Source organism: Peromyscus eremicus, chromosome 16_21 (assembly GCF_949786415.1).
Source record: "Peromyscus eremicus chromosome 16_21, PerEre_H2_v1, whole genome shotgun sequence".
NCBI classification, from domain to species: domain Eukaryota; kingdom Metazoa; phylum Chordata; class Mammalia; order Rodentia; family Cricetidae; genus Peromyscus; species Peromyscus eremicus.
Genome location: NC_081432.1, coordinates 61058344 through 61073329, shown reverse-complemented (window position 1 = coordinate 61073329; position 14986 = coordinate 61058344). Strand labels below are relative to the sequence as shown.

Below are 14986 nucleotides of genomic sequence, written 5' to 3'. Positions count from 1 at the left end.
AGCTACATTGAAGGTATCATTTCTATATAAAAATATTAAAAAAAAAAAAAAAAAAGCTGGTGGCTTCCATGGTTTTTCGAAGTCAAGAACAGGGATTGCTATTCAGTCAAAACTGAACATGTGATCGTATGTGGGGGCTTTCCATTCCCTGGGCCTCAGTTTATTCAGGCATCTAATGGAAACAGTCATTGCAGCCAAAATGTTCTTCAGTTGGGAAACCACATCGAAAACGCAGAACATGCTACGGTTTGATTTGTTTCTTGAAGACAAGGTCTCCATAGGTAGCACAAACTGACCTCAAACTCTGGATCCTCCTGCCCAGCCTCCCAAGTGCTGGGATTACAAGTGTGTAATGCCACACCAGGCTTAAAACACATTTCCCTTTTCTGCTTTTGAGACACGGTCTTGCTATGTTGTCTTGGCTAGCCTGGAACTTGCTATATAAACCAGGCTGGCCTGCGACGTGCAGTGATCCCCCTGTCTCTGCCTCCCGAGCACTGGGATTACACAGGCATGAGCCGTGACCCACCTGGCAACAATACTGTTTTTTAAAAAGTGAAGACAAATTCTTTTACCTGGCACAGGTGGGAAATAGAGACGGGAGACTGAATCTCATAAAAATCAGTATTTTAAGAATTTTCAGAAAATTCTAACCTAACCCGGAGATGATTTCCTACCTGCCTACCTACCTGGATACTGAGGGCATTACAGGATCACTGGACCCTCCCTGTAGCCAACCACTGCATGGATGAACAGAAACTTCTGGCCAAGAGCTTGAGAGTTACATGCTTTTTCTTAGCCACTGACCACGGATCTCAAAGACCATCTGATTATGGTCTTGAGTGCTTTAAACAATCTGTGTTACATTTACATACTTATATACTCCGCATTTACAGATTTATAGACTTCTCATTTTCATAGTTCCTTCCACACCCTTCTCTAGGAAAAAGAGATGGTGTTCCCTAAAGAGATTTCCAGTGCCCTTCTTTGGACACTTGTCAAAAGCCAGGGAAGTGGGGACTGTATGGTCTGGCTGGCTCCCAGGGAGGACTGCGCCTCCCCTGGCACCCACACAAGGCACACATCCCTCTGTCTCACGCTGACAGCAGCAAAGCAAAGCAAGCAGCATGTGACCTTCCAAGGACGGGGTAGGCTCTTGCTGACCTGTTTGAGGCTGGGGGAGGCCCTCATTCCCCCGTGGGACCGCATGTGGCCATTCAGGGCAGGCAGGCTTTTGAACTCCTTCAGGCAGATGGAGCAAGTCAGCTTGTTCTTGGCATCAAACTGTTCCCCAAACGCTCCTTTGGTTGGACCACTGCTGAAGGGTAGGGACACATGGGAAGAACACACACATTGAGGAGGGGAAAGACAAATTTATCACAAGGCTTCACACCTACAATGCACCCATTTTATTTACCTAATCTTCCATTGTCCGAGGCCTTAATATATCCTCTAAAGAACTAAGGCCAACGTACAGATGGAAAAACTGAGGCTCAGACGGAGCAAGGGTGTTCTTTCTTTGAAAAAAGTAAAATTTTAAATTAGATTTATTTTGTGTGCGTTTGTGTGTGTGCGCACACCATAGTGCATGTGTGGAAGTCAGAGGACAACTTGGAGTCAGTTCTCTCCTTTCACTATATAGGTCCCAGGGTTCAAATTCAGGTCATCAGGCTTAGCAGTAAGCACCTCTACCTGCAGGGCCATCTCACTGGCCTGGGAGAAGCTTTCTCTCCTTTAAATAATTACAACTATATGGTGCGTGTGTATGAGTGTTTCAATTGCTTGTGTGTATGTGCATTGTGTGTGTGCCTGGTACCTGGGGAGACCAGAGGGTCTGGTCCCCTAGAGCTGGAATTATAGGCACTTGTGAGCTACCTCGTATGGGTGCTGGAACCCCAACTCTGGTCTGCTGCAAGACCAGCAAGTGCTCTTTATTGCTAATCTGTCTCCCCAGCAGAAAGGGCTTTCCTAAAACCATGTCACATAGGACACACTCTCCATCTTTCCAGCCCTTTAGGCATTTGCTCATCCTCAGCTTTAAATGCCCACCCACCGTGGGCATGAGAGCCTGTACTATTCGCTGCCAGATGCCCAAAGCCCAGCGCTAACCCTGGTACACAGAAGGCACTCGCTAAGCGCTCAGTAATTGGATAGCTGAAGAACAGAGCACAGGCTTGGGAGCCAAAGCCATTACTGCTCCTTGCTCCAGATGTACCTTCAGTTCTGAGCCCAGCTTTCCAGACCAAGAGAGCGGTAGCTGACGAGAATCCAGGGCTGGCAACTGACGGCACCCGATATCAATGTCTGCCTCGCTGCGGGTTTACTTTACTTGACACATGGGTTAAGCACACAGTTAAGTGTTCAAACACAGCTGCTACAGCTGTTCCTATACTTTCTTTGAAACATTGGCCTTGAATTTATAAATGAGTCATTTATACAACCCAGAAAACTCACAGCCTCCCAAATATCCCAAACCTTTGAGCGTACCTTGATTCCGGGGACCCTGGCTGGGTTCTCCCATCAGGTAGGTGCATCTAATTTTGAGCCAAACAGGACACCGAAAGAAAACAAGAGAGAAAAACAAACATGTATTTCTAAAGGGAGGACTCTCAAGAGGTCTGAACACCAGGATCCACCCTTCTAGAACTTTCTCTGCTCATGACCTTGCATGTCTACTCATGCCTTTGTTCTACATCTGATTTCTTTCCCCCTACTTCCTAAACAAGGACACGACCTCCTCTATCCTCTGTCTGCATCTACTCTGCACTAACAGGGTCTATCTTTCCATGTTGGGCCCTGGCCTCCGTTTTGGGGGAGCTGTTGCCTTGCTTGCTGACCTTGATTAGATGTCCTCCCTATGCTGATTCCCTGCTGGTTTCATTCCTCCTAAACAGCTCACCGAAGGTTCCTTGTTTGCATATCCTGCATATTGGTCTAATGCTTGAATGTAAAACATCTGTAGCGAACTTTTGCCCTCCCAGGTTCTTCCACTGTACTGTAAGTCTGTATTTAAGGCCTCCTCTTTCCTTCAATAAAGGGTATTCTACTGAGACGAATGACCAGCTGTCTTGTCTCTCTTTTTAATTCTCAGCCTCTCGCTCGGACATGGCGAATGGGTAGTAACGCCGGCGTTGCTACACTTCCAAAGGACAGGGAGGAAATGGGCGCACAGCGTCATTCCAGGAGACCGGATAGAACAACAACAAAAATCTTTGTGTATATGAGTGCATGTACAGTGTGTGTGTGTGTGTGTGTGTGTGTGTGTGTGTGTGTGTGTCTGAGAGAGAGAGAGAGAGAGAGAGAGAGAGAGAGAGAGAGAGAGATGGGGGAGCACACATGTGCATAGTGTTTCTGCAGAGATCAGAGGACAAGCTGTGTCTTGGGGAATACCCCAAGGACAGAGATCCAATGGGGTGAGAAGTTCTCACTATGTGGTTGTCTCTGATCTAGACAATTGTGCACATATGTTTGCATGTGTTCCTGTGCATTTGGTTATGTATGCATATGTGGGCCACATGAGTGGAGGCCAGAGGTCAGTTTTGGCTGTTGTTCTCCGGGTACTGTCCACATGGCTAATTTTGTTACATTTATCTATCTATCTATCTATCTATCTATCTATCTATCTATCTATCTATCTATCTATCTATTTATTTTGTATGTGTTGCCACAGCACATGTGTGGAGGCCAAAAGACAATTGTGGGGGGTCAGTATTCTTCTTTTCCATGTGGGTCCTCGGGGGATGGAGCTCAGGTCCTCGGGCATGGCAGCAAGTGCCTTTACCCTCTGAGATATCATGACAGCCCGACTTGTTATTTTTCTTACTGGCTTGGAACTCTGTAAGTAAGCTAGGCTAGCTGGTCAGTGAGCCCCAGGGACCCTCTGGTCTTTACCTCCCCGGGGCTGGGATCGTAGGCACATGCTGCCTAGCTCTGCCCTGCATCCCAAGATGGAACTGAGCCACCCTGTAGCCCGACTCTAGGTCTTGATCATTACATCAACCATTTAGGACATACTACAATACTCTCACCACCTCCTTAATGACATGACAAATCCTCAGGCCAAGGACTGAATCCATATTGATTCTGTATTCCAAGTGCCTGGCACAGACAGTGCCTGGCACATGTAGGTTAGCATTTGAGAAATGTATAAAGAACGGAAAGAATGAAGGTTGGGGAGAGAAGTGGGCACTGCCAAGACGCATGCCTGTTGCACATGCAGATATGGGGAGAAACTTCCGACTCTGAGATACCTGGGGCCACATCGAACTGGGAGACGGCTGCTGATGCTGAGGCCCCATGTTGTTGAGGTGGATCCCACTGGGGGACAGGAGCGGTTGGTGAGGAAGGGTACTGCCAACTCGGGTCATTTCTGAGCTTGCAGGGTCTGCCACCCCTGTATCAGGAGGCCCCATGTCCCCATGGGAGCTCAGCATCGCTGGAGTCTGCCTGTCACTAGAATATGTCTTCAACTGACTGTCTTCACGCTGCTGGTGCTGGGGCAGGTGGCTCTGTTGGTAGAGGGGGTGGCTGTAGGGCTGCTGAGGCTCCTGGTAGTAATACTGGGGCATGGAGCCCAGCTGGATCAGCTGGACAGCATGTGCCTGCTCCGGGGTATACTGATGAGGGTCCCTGTGATAGGAAGGGGGCTGCAGGTGCATCGGGGGCTGCTGCTGCTCTTGCAAGTGTTGCATCATGGGTTGGGGCTGATAATACTGAGGTATCTGCAGTGAACCCTGCCGCTGCTGCAGTTGGAGCTGCTGCTGCTGCTGCTGCTGAGGCTGTGGGGGGCGAATCTGCTGCTGCGGTTGCTGCTGCATTTCTTGCATTGAGATCCGCTGCAGCCCGGCTTGCTGCTGCTGAGGCGGTGGCTGTGGGTAATACTGGTGCTGCTGCATTGGTTGCATATGGCTGGACAGCACCTGAGAGGCTGGCAGTGGCTGTCCTCCTTGCATTGGCATCTGGGCCAGGGGCTGCTGGTAGTCATAGTACAGGTGCCCTTGGGGGGCATGCTGCCCGACCGGAAGGGCTGGTTTGGGCAGTCCACCTGTGAACCCGGGGTGAGGCTGCTGGGGCGCCTGCTGGTAGCGAGAAGCTATAGCGGATGCGGAGGGCTCCACGGGCTTCTGAGAGAGCAGCTGACGAAGGGCGCTGTCCGAGGCTCCATCCATCACTGCTGACTGGGTGTGCAGCACCTGGGCCATGTTATTGACCTGAATTCGCAGGTTTTGGTTGGCAAACACCTGGGTGAAAGAGTCCAGCTTGTGTAAAACACCACTGGTGAGTTTCTGGGTCCGGATCTCACTGGCCTGGGAATAAGTGTATTGGTAGCCATCAGTGGGCTCTACCTGGCCCGGGGCCCCCCACATCATGTTTGAGTTGGCCAAGTTGCTACGAAGCTGGACGTGGTTCCCAGGCCCTGCATGGCTTCCCCATCCTCCCTGCCTGGAGGTATCCATTTGGCCAAGGTTTTTGGAGCCAATTGGCAAACCCAGACTATCCCGAGTATCTTGAGGGAAGTGAGGCGAGATGGGCGAGGCCTGCGAGGCATCCATTCCAGCCCCTGAGATTGTATTCCCATAGCTGTGGGTCAGCCCGCTGTGGACACCGAGGGGTGGCTGTTGGTAGAAGAGGTTCTCACCCCCGTGGGCCACGTGGTTGGTCTTGTACAGCTGCTGGTCCCCCATGATGTCTTCTTGGTTATGAATGTTCAGCCACAAAAAGAAAAAACAAAGGAAATGAAGAAAATAAAAAATCCTGAAACCCTGAGAAGATGAGAGGAAGTGTGCACCCTACTCCACGGCTGACATGTCTGTGAGGGTGGCTGGAGGCAGGGGTTCGTGTTGGCTTGAACCATTCATCTGCAGAGCTGAGGTGTCTACATCCTCCCCCGGGCTGAGGTATGGACCAGACACCACCGTGGTGGGGAAATGTTGTTCACACCTGGAAGACAGGATGCAGAGGACAGAATTATTTCCCTGGACGTTTCTTGACAAGCCATTATATATATGTGTGATTATTTATAAAAGGTGAGTGCGGGGAGGGCTAGGGCCCTGGGTCAGCAGGTGAGGCACTGGCTGCTAAGCCTGACGACCTCAGTTCAAATCCAGGGAGCCACATGGTGCGTGTGGTGTGTACACACACGTGCAGGGAGTGTAAGTGTCCGAGTATGTGCAGATCAAAGGACACTGGATGACCTGCTCAATCACCTCCCACTAATTTATTCCAAGGTGTCTCAATGAACCTTGTGTTAGTGGCCAGCAAGTGCCGGTGATCCCCCCACTACGCCACCCCCAGTGCTGCGTTACACCAGAGAGCCACACCTAGCTTTTTATATGGGTGCTGGAGAGTTTAACTCAGGGGCTCATGTTTGTCAGCAAGTGAGCCACCTTCCAGGCCCTCCCCCTCCAGTTCCATTCTTCAGTCATTTTCCAACTGGGCCACGAGTCTCTGTGAGCACAGGGGCTTTGCAGGCACTGCGCACGCGCCCCAGTTCTCACATTCCCGGATTCCCCCAGAAGGGTTCCCCTAGAACTGAGATGAGAGAGGTACAAGGGGATCTTTTCCATCCGCCCTCCTGTTCACCTGCTCCATCGAAGATGTCGACCGGATTCGTTATTTACTTGTTTATTTACTCTGTGTGTACGTGGGTGGGAGCATACACGTGAGCGAGCATTAAGTGTTCCTGTGCCACGGTAAGTATGGAAGTCAGAGGACAGCTTGCAGAGGTCAGCGCTCTCCTCCCATCCCACCATGTGGGTTCTGAAGCTCGAACCTGGATTATCAGGCTTGGCAGCAAGCTCCTGTACCTGCTGAGACACCTCACTGGCCTTCTTTGTTGTTTCTAACTCTTTTCCTATTAAGTTCCATGGGGCTGGGGAGATGGCTCAGTGGTTAAAGAGCACTCCCCATTCTTGCAGGACCTGAGTTCAGGTGCCAGCGCCCAGGGCAGGAAGTTTACAGCCTTCTGTAACTCCATCTCCAGGGGGATCTGATGCCCTCTTCTGGCCTCCTGGGGCATTTGCACACATGTACACAAACACATAAAATAAATCTTCCAAAAAAAAAAAATCCCAAAGGAAGTTCTATGACATTACGAAGTTGTCTTCTGACCCCAACAACGATGCCACAGCACGCACACCCATTCCCAAACACATTCACACAACAATAAATAAGATTTAAAAGGAAGTTCTAAGATAAATAGTTAAATACAAATTTTGGGTGCTAGATCTCAATGTGATTTTTGGTATAGAATTCAGAAGCAGATCAAAGAGCTGAGTGGCTTGCTTTAACAACATGTGTGCTTAACAGAATGGCCTGGGGCTACAGCTCGGTCACATGCACAGAGATACTGGGACTGGGTTCCTGGCACCACACACAATGAACAGCAGTGAGTTTTTTGTTTTTTGTTTTTTTTAACACTCATTCCCTCATTTTTAAACTTATGCATATATGTGTATGTAGCTGTGTGAATTTATGTGCATCATGTGCACACAGTGCCTGCTGAGGCCACGGACCACTGGGTGCCTGGCGCTGGAGACAGAGAGAGACAGACACAGAGACAGAGACACAGAGTGAGCTACCTGATGTGGGTGGTGGGAATTGAACCCGGGTCCCCTGGAAGAGCAGCAAATGCTCTTAATCACAGTCATCTCCTCCAGTCCTGAGGTTTCCCTTGATTGTTTTGTTAAAATCCCATGTTCCTCTTATCAAATATGAACAGTGGCTTTCTGGGCTTAAGTCTGGATAGATGGAAAGCACTGGTCCTGCTTTCACACTAGCAATAATTAATCTTCTTAGACGTGTTTTTAACTATTTCTTATGTATGTATGCATGTGTTTATGCACACATGAATGTGGGTTTGTGGAAGCCGGAAGGAGACAGACCCTCTGGAGCTGGAGTGATGGGGGGGATGGAGGGGACTATCTGTCCCCCGCATGGGTGCTGGGGACTGCTCTTAACCACTGAGCTGTCTCTCCATGGTTTCATGTAGCCCAGGCTGGCCTTGAGCTTGCCTTGTAGCTGAGGATGCCCTTTTGTTTCTGATCCTCTTGACTCTACCTGCTAAGTGCTGGGATTATAGGATGGAGACTCCTGCTTTACACAGAGTTGGTGATCAAACCCAGGGCCTGATTAGGCACACAAGGCAAACTACTAACTGAGCTATATTCCAGCCAGTGAAAGTTTATTTTTAAAAAGGCATTCAGTACCACTGTCCTGAGGTATATTTTCAACATAATTTTACTTTTACTGTTTATCATTTATCCATTTGTTATACATTTGTATGGTTTGATCAACTGTGTACTCTTAAAAATTGTAACTCAAACCAGAAACTTTCAATATAGCTTCATGATTCAGGAAATGAAAAATGTCAATTTTATATAAAGTTGTTACAGACCAATAGGATGGGCCACAAACAAAAGAGCTTTAAACCTAAAAATATATCAAATTCCTGGAGGAAGTAAAATACAAATAAAATTTCAAGGAAAAACAGAGGACACTGTGTGTGTGTGTGTGTGTGTGTGTGTGTGTGTGTGTGTGTGTATGTGTTTTAAATGAGTAATGGGTGAGTATCAGATGGCTAGGGTGTTTAGATTCCATGGGGTAAATTCAAAAGTAATGTCACAGTTTCACTTAAAAATATCAATATTTATACTATGCTGGAAATCACATCTGCAGACATGATAAAAACTGTAGATGTAAACTTGGACACTAAGCTGGGTGTGGTGACACATGCTTGTAATCCCAGTGCTCAGAGGCAGGAGAATCAGGAGGCCTTGGAGGCCATTCTGGGCTACATGAGATCCCGTTTCAAAAACCTAAGGAGAAGGAATTTTACAAAGTTAATTTTGGCAAGATTTTTAAAGGGAAACACCTGGAGTTGACCCTGAATTTGAGGTGTAATGGAAAGTGAGGGGCAGTCACTGAAGGCTTCTCAGCAGATGCACAAAGGTGCTGGGAATGGGAGTGAAGTGTTCCAGAAGCAGGGTCCCTCATCACCAGGGTGCTGGTTAGAAGTTTACAACCGGGGCTCTTGCCCAGACCCACTTGTCAACTTGACACAACCCAGAGTTACCCAGAAAGAGTGTCAGTGAGGGATGGTCTACATTGGGTGGGCTGTGGGCATGTCTATGCAGGACTGTCTTGGTTGACTGATGTGGGGAGACCTAACCACTGTGGGCAGCACCATTCCTTAGGCAGGGCTCCTGAACTGCACAAGCATGGAGAAGTCAAGAGGAACACAAGCATGGGACATATAAGCATGCATGCTCTTGACTGGATGTTGTGTGACCAGCTGTCTCAAGCTCCTGCCCCTGTGATTTTTCCCACAGTGATGGACTGTAACCTGGAACTGTGAACTAAACCAAACACATTTCTTCTCAGAGTTGCTCAATTTTTTCCTTTATTTTATGTGTATGAGAGTTCTCCCAGCATGCACGCTTAGGCACCATTGTGTGTGATGCCTGTGGAGGCCAGCAGAGTGCATTGGATCCCTTGGGACTGGAGTTACAGATGGTTGAGAGCAGCTATGTGGGTGCTGGGAATCGAACCCAGGTCCTCTGGAAGGGCAGCCAGTGTGATTAACCACTGAGCCCTCTCTCCAGCCTCTGTGACACGCTTTTGTCAGGGTATTTTATCACAGGTATATTTACCACATCCCAAAACAGAAACTCCATTTTATGAAGGGATCCAGCTCTGACCAGGGGCTGGTGTGCACATCCACCAGAAAGAACTGACCTAGCCGCATTCAGGTGAAGACTTGAACCCATGTAAGAGTGAGCACAGAGAGGCAGAAACAGGAAACCACTTCTGTAATTCTTGCCCTTCAGAGCCTTGTGCCCCAGTCTGAGGAGACACTCTACCTCTCCCAGAACAATCTCACCTGCCCAATTTCACATGGGCTCTGGATCAGCTGCCAACTCCATCCACCACTGTCAAGTTCAAAGCAACTCAACCACGTCTGTCACAGACTGGCTGACCTGACATGCTGTCCCCATAACAGGGCCTTGGGACATGCTGTCTCCCCATTATGAAGAGTTCTTCCTTTCCCTGGCCCCTCTCCAACTAGCCACTTGCCAGCTAGTGTAACTTTCAGCTACAATTCAAGCTACATTCAAGTCCAGCTGATCCAACCACAAGTTTTCATAAGGTTCCATTCTTTCTTTAAAGAAATTATTGATGTGGATGTGTCTGTGTCTAAGTATGTGCTCGTGGGTGTGTTCCCATGGAGGCCAGTAGAGGGCATCAGATCCTGTAGCGCTGGAGTTACAGGCAGTTGTGAGCTGCTCGATGTAGGTGCTGAGAACCAAACCCAGGTCCTCTAGGGGAACAGCGAGCACTCTTGATGCCCGAGGCCTTCCCAGCCCTTAGGCTGCTTTCTTGTATTTTGTCATGAAACTGTATTCTCCCTAACCAACCTCCACACCTCACCCGCGTCTCCTAACCATCTGCTGTTTGTTTTCTGAGACAGGCTCTCATGTAGCCCAGGTTAGCTTTGAACCCATTACGTAGCCCATAATGCCCTTAAACTTACGATTCTGCTGCTACCATGACTGGTTTATGTAGTGCCTGGGAATCGAAACCAGGACTTCATGCATACAAGAAAACCAGTCCACAATCTGAGCTACACCCAGCCCCTTCTTAATATGTTCTTTAAGATGGCTCAACAGTTAAGAGTGTTCCCAGTGCCCACGCCGGGTGGCTCACAACCACCTGTCACTACAGCTCCAGTGGTATCTGATGCCTCCGGCTTCCCCTGGCACCTGTGTTCATTATGTCCATACACCCCCACACAGACACACACATAATGAAACATAAACATTTTAATTTGTGGTATGTGCACATGATGAGTGTCAGGGTAAGAAGATGCCACAGTGCTCATGTGAAGATCAGAGGACAACTTTGTGGAAGTTTATTTATTTATTTTAATTTGAGACAGGGTTTCTCTGTGTAGCCCTGGCTGTCCTGGAACTCAATCTATAGATCAGGCTGGCCTAGAACTCACAGAGATCCGCCTGCCCTCTGCCTCCCAAATGCCGGGATTAAAGGCGTGTGCCACCACCACCTGGCATGGAGGGTTTTTTGCTTCCACCTTTGTTCTGGGGATTTAATTAACTCAAGTCATCAGACTTGTATAACAAGCCCTTTACCCTATGAACCATCTGCTGCCCCCTTAATACTTTCTTAATTCCATCCCTATTTCTCTGTTTGTATCCCTGTCATCCTAGGGTAAGAGACCCCGTAGCTGGCTTCGGGACTATTCAATAGCTTGCAACATGCTTCCTGACACCTGACCCTCAATTCCATCCTCTCATTCTCTCAGGGGCTTGGAGAAAGTTCCTGCTTGCTAAAAAGGGACTCACCCTCCTTATCTCTGGTAAAAGGAACTTAGGGCCCTTCCGTTAACATAGGGCCATTTTGTTTTGGTTTCTTTACTGAACCTGTACTTGATACTAGAAGAGCTTCAATTCAAAATCATTGTTTTTAAGGCCACTTATTGTAGACCGTTAGAGAACACAAGTAGTCATCTTATTAATAATCAAGTTCTTTAATTGTAGTCATGCTAAGTAATGATGTAATTAATCACAGGGATAAGCTTTACTTAGTCCCTTGCATATGTTTTCAGGGTTGAGCTTAAAACAAACAACTAGAAACAAAGTTTGTCTATTCAGATATACCTGGACAGCCCTTGTACTTCAGAGATTTGCAGAACACGACATTTAAAATGTTGATCTAAAAGCTTATTATATCAGATAGACTCCCAGATCCTAGTAGTGACCCAAGGTCTCCAAAGAAGATTACAGGGCACCACAACGTCTCCACCTGGATTATGGCAACACTGACCACAGGGCAAGATGCCCCAATGTAAGACCTGCTGCCAGGACCCAGCCCAGAGTGTGGACAAGCAGCAAGACAGTGGAGAACTGACTGCACCCCTTTTGCCTGGACAAAGTAAGATCAGTCTCCCCTGTGTCCCTCTTTTACAGGAAAAACTCTGCCTTATGGGCCTGATAGCCAAAGAAGATTGATGCTGTGCTGACACTTGTGCCTTCAACGCTATGGAGACCTGGGGATGGACTGGTCCTTGTCATTTATAGAACTGGAAGCTTCTTGGTCTGCACTCAGATATAATTTATTCTTCTCAGATCTCTGATAGTACTGACAGCTAGGCTAGCTATAAGTCAGCTTGGCACCATCAGACAACCAGATCCTTCCACAAGGCTATAGCCAGCTTGTAAGCCCATTTTTAAGAAAATGTTCTAAGATATGGAACATTTAAATAAGTCATAAAGGTTTTTTTTTTTTTTTTTTTTTCGAGACAGGGTTTCTCTGTGTAGCTTTGCGCCTTTCCTGGAACTCACTTGGTAGCCCAGGCTGGCCTCGAACTCACAGAGATCCGCCTGGCTCTGCCTCCCGAGTGCTGGGATTAAAGGCGTGTGCCACCACTGACCGGCTAAGTCATAAAGGTTTTAATATGGGTCTAAAAAAGGTCTGAGCATATGAAAGTCTATGCAAGTTATGAAGATACAAATGAATGGGTTAGATTATAAGAAATGTTTCAGATTGCTTTCCCCTTCTATGATATAAAAGTCCAGACCTTGACATTTAACAGAGTTCTGATAAGCTAGTAGAGCATTATACTTACTGTTCAATCATAAGCTCAACATTTTAGGTTTATTTTGATTGTCATTTAATATAAACTTAAAAGTGCTTCTCCGGCTAGAGAGATGGCTCAGAGGTTAAGAGCACTGACTGCTCTTCCAGAGGTCCTGAGTTCAATTCCCAGCAACCACATGGTGGCTCACAACCATCTGTAATGAGATCTGGTGCCCTCTTCTGGCCGGCAGTCATATATGCTGTATACATAATAAAGAAACTTAAAAAAAAAAAAGTGCTTCTCATCTCATCAGGCCAAAAAACAAACAAACAAACAAACAAAAAAACCCAACAAAACAAAACCAAAAACCAAACCAAAACAACCCAAAACAACAACAATAACAAAAAGCAAAAAAACAAACAAACAAAAACCACAAACCAAATCAAACTCTGTCCAATCTATACCTGCTTCTCTGGACAGAAGGAAAATGCACAAGCTTTTAACCCAAATTTGTAGTTCTTGTTGGGACTCAAAGGTATGACTACTCCTGCTGTTTCACAGATACTCATTACCTGCTTTGTCTATGATACGGATTTCAGTACAGATTGGTAATACTAATGTATCTAAAACTTTTATGTCATTTTGTAAGATAATTCATATAGGTCTCAGAAGATTAAAAGAGTCATAAAACCTGGATCCACTTCATAGACATTGAAAGGACTCCAGGTAAGTACAGCTTGAATTTTCCCTACTTGTCTATTCCTAAGGATGATATTTTTCTCTCTCCTGGTCTCAGGACTCCTGCTGTTCCCAATTACTAAGAAGGCCTAAAAGCTACTAGGCCTAAAAGCTCCAAATAAGTTCATAAATTTTAACTTCTGTTCCTAGTTTAAATTTGTCTCAACAGGTTTCCACTTGGCTGGCAGACACCTCCAAGCTTCAGTTGCTGACTACACTGCTCTGCTGTGGGATGTTCTGTATGGCAAATGTGTTGCTAATTAGTCAATAAATAAAACACTGATTGGCCATTGGCTAGGCAGGAAGTGTAGGCGGGACAAGGAGGAGAATAAAGCTGGGAAGTGGAAGGCTGAGTCAGAGAGACACTGCCAGCCGCCACGATGAGAAACAGCATGTGAAGATGTGCCGGTAAGCCACGAGCCATGTGGCAAGGTATAGATTAATGGAAATGGATTAATTTAAGCTGTAAGAACAGTTAGCAAGAAGCCTGCCATGGCCATACAGTTTGTAACCAATATAAGTCTCTGTGTTTACTTGGTCGGGTCTGAGGCTGTAGGACTGGCAGGTGATAGAGATTTGTCCTGACTGTGGGCCAGGCAGGAAAACTCTAGCTACACTGCTCCAGATGACTATGAGCTCCGGACCTGCTAGGGGCTGACGTGGACCAGCCCAGCCAACGTGATTATTCCCTGTCTCTACAGCTGGGTTAGATAGCCACATGCTTCTGAGAGATGCCCCACAGCCCAGCCTTTGACCAGCCTTTCAGCCTCTGACTAGCCTTCCAGTCTTTCTTGGGGCCCTGACAACAACGTCCCAATGTCAGCTTGAAGCAGTTCTAGAAGAGAATACATTGCCCTATGTTCCCCACCCAAAATAGGTTGAAATGCTGCATCAAAACGAAACTCCCTGGCATAGGGGACAAAGTGGCTAACTATAATGCCCATTGACATACCAGGAAAAAAGGTTCAGAGTTGTAGTTGACTCAAGGTCAGAACTTCAAGGCCTTAAGAATGGAAATATAAACCAGGCGGTGAACACCTTTAATCCCAGCACTCGGGAGGCAGAGCCAGGCAGATCTCTGTGAGTTTGAGGCCAGCCTGGTCTACAGAGTGAGATCCAGGACAGGCACCAAAAACTACAAATTTATTTGTATTTTTTGGTCTCAAAAAACCAAATAAATAAATAAATAAAAAATAAAAAAAATGGCGATAGATACAAATGTTGCTGCTGTAGAAAAATATGTTAGCTAATGGTTCCTTAAATCCCCGGGGAAATAGGACTTATAATTGAGTCCTGTCATTGGTACTTGTGAAGAGGGGAATGGGGGGTGGCAAAACAGCTTGAACACACAGCTGCTATGACAGGCTTAGAAACCCAGACACAGCTTCTGGCAGGCAACACCTGGACCCAGGAAAAACCATATGCCGACCCCACCCAGGGAGGGCCTGCATCTAAGGGGAAATACCTGACATTCCAAACATTCTCTATACCCCTAGACAAATGTCAGCCAATCAGGGTCCTGAACCTTGGAAATCTCCTCACCTCAACCTCTGCTATGATAAAAACCTCACCCTGCCTGGGCTCAGGGCTCTCTGCTCTCACTGCTGTGCTGGATAGACAGTCCAAGCTCTGAGCTTGAAAATAAAGGCTCTT

General features: G+C 47.2%; 1 protein-coding gene across 5 annotated transcripts in view; it reads right to left on the bottom strand.

Moving 5' to 3' along the window:
• The window catches only part of Trerf1 (transcriptional regulating factor 1), a 142930-nt gene that overhangs the window by 37954 nt on the left and 89990 nt on the right, over positions 1 to 14986 (bottom strand). For 3 of the 5 annotated variants that reach the window (XM_059281563.1, XM_059281566.1, XM_059281564.1), the window contains exons 3-5: positions 4251 to 5940; positions 2488 to 2534; positions 1165 to 1318 (exon numbers count right to left, since the gene is read on the bottom strand). In XM_059281563.1, the coding sequence (XP_059137546.1) occupies positions 1165 to 1318; positions 2488 to 2534; positions 4251 to 5684 (1635 nt within the window). In that variant the 5' untranslated portion in view covers positions 5685 to 5940. The remainder of the gene's footprint in view (positions 1 to 1164; positions 1319 to 2487; positions 2535 to 4250; positions 5941 to 14986) is intronic. The other 2 variants (XM_059281565.1, XM_059281567.1) reach the window with 1 other exon arrangement.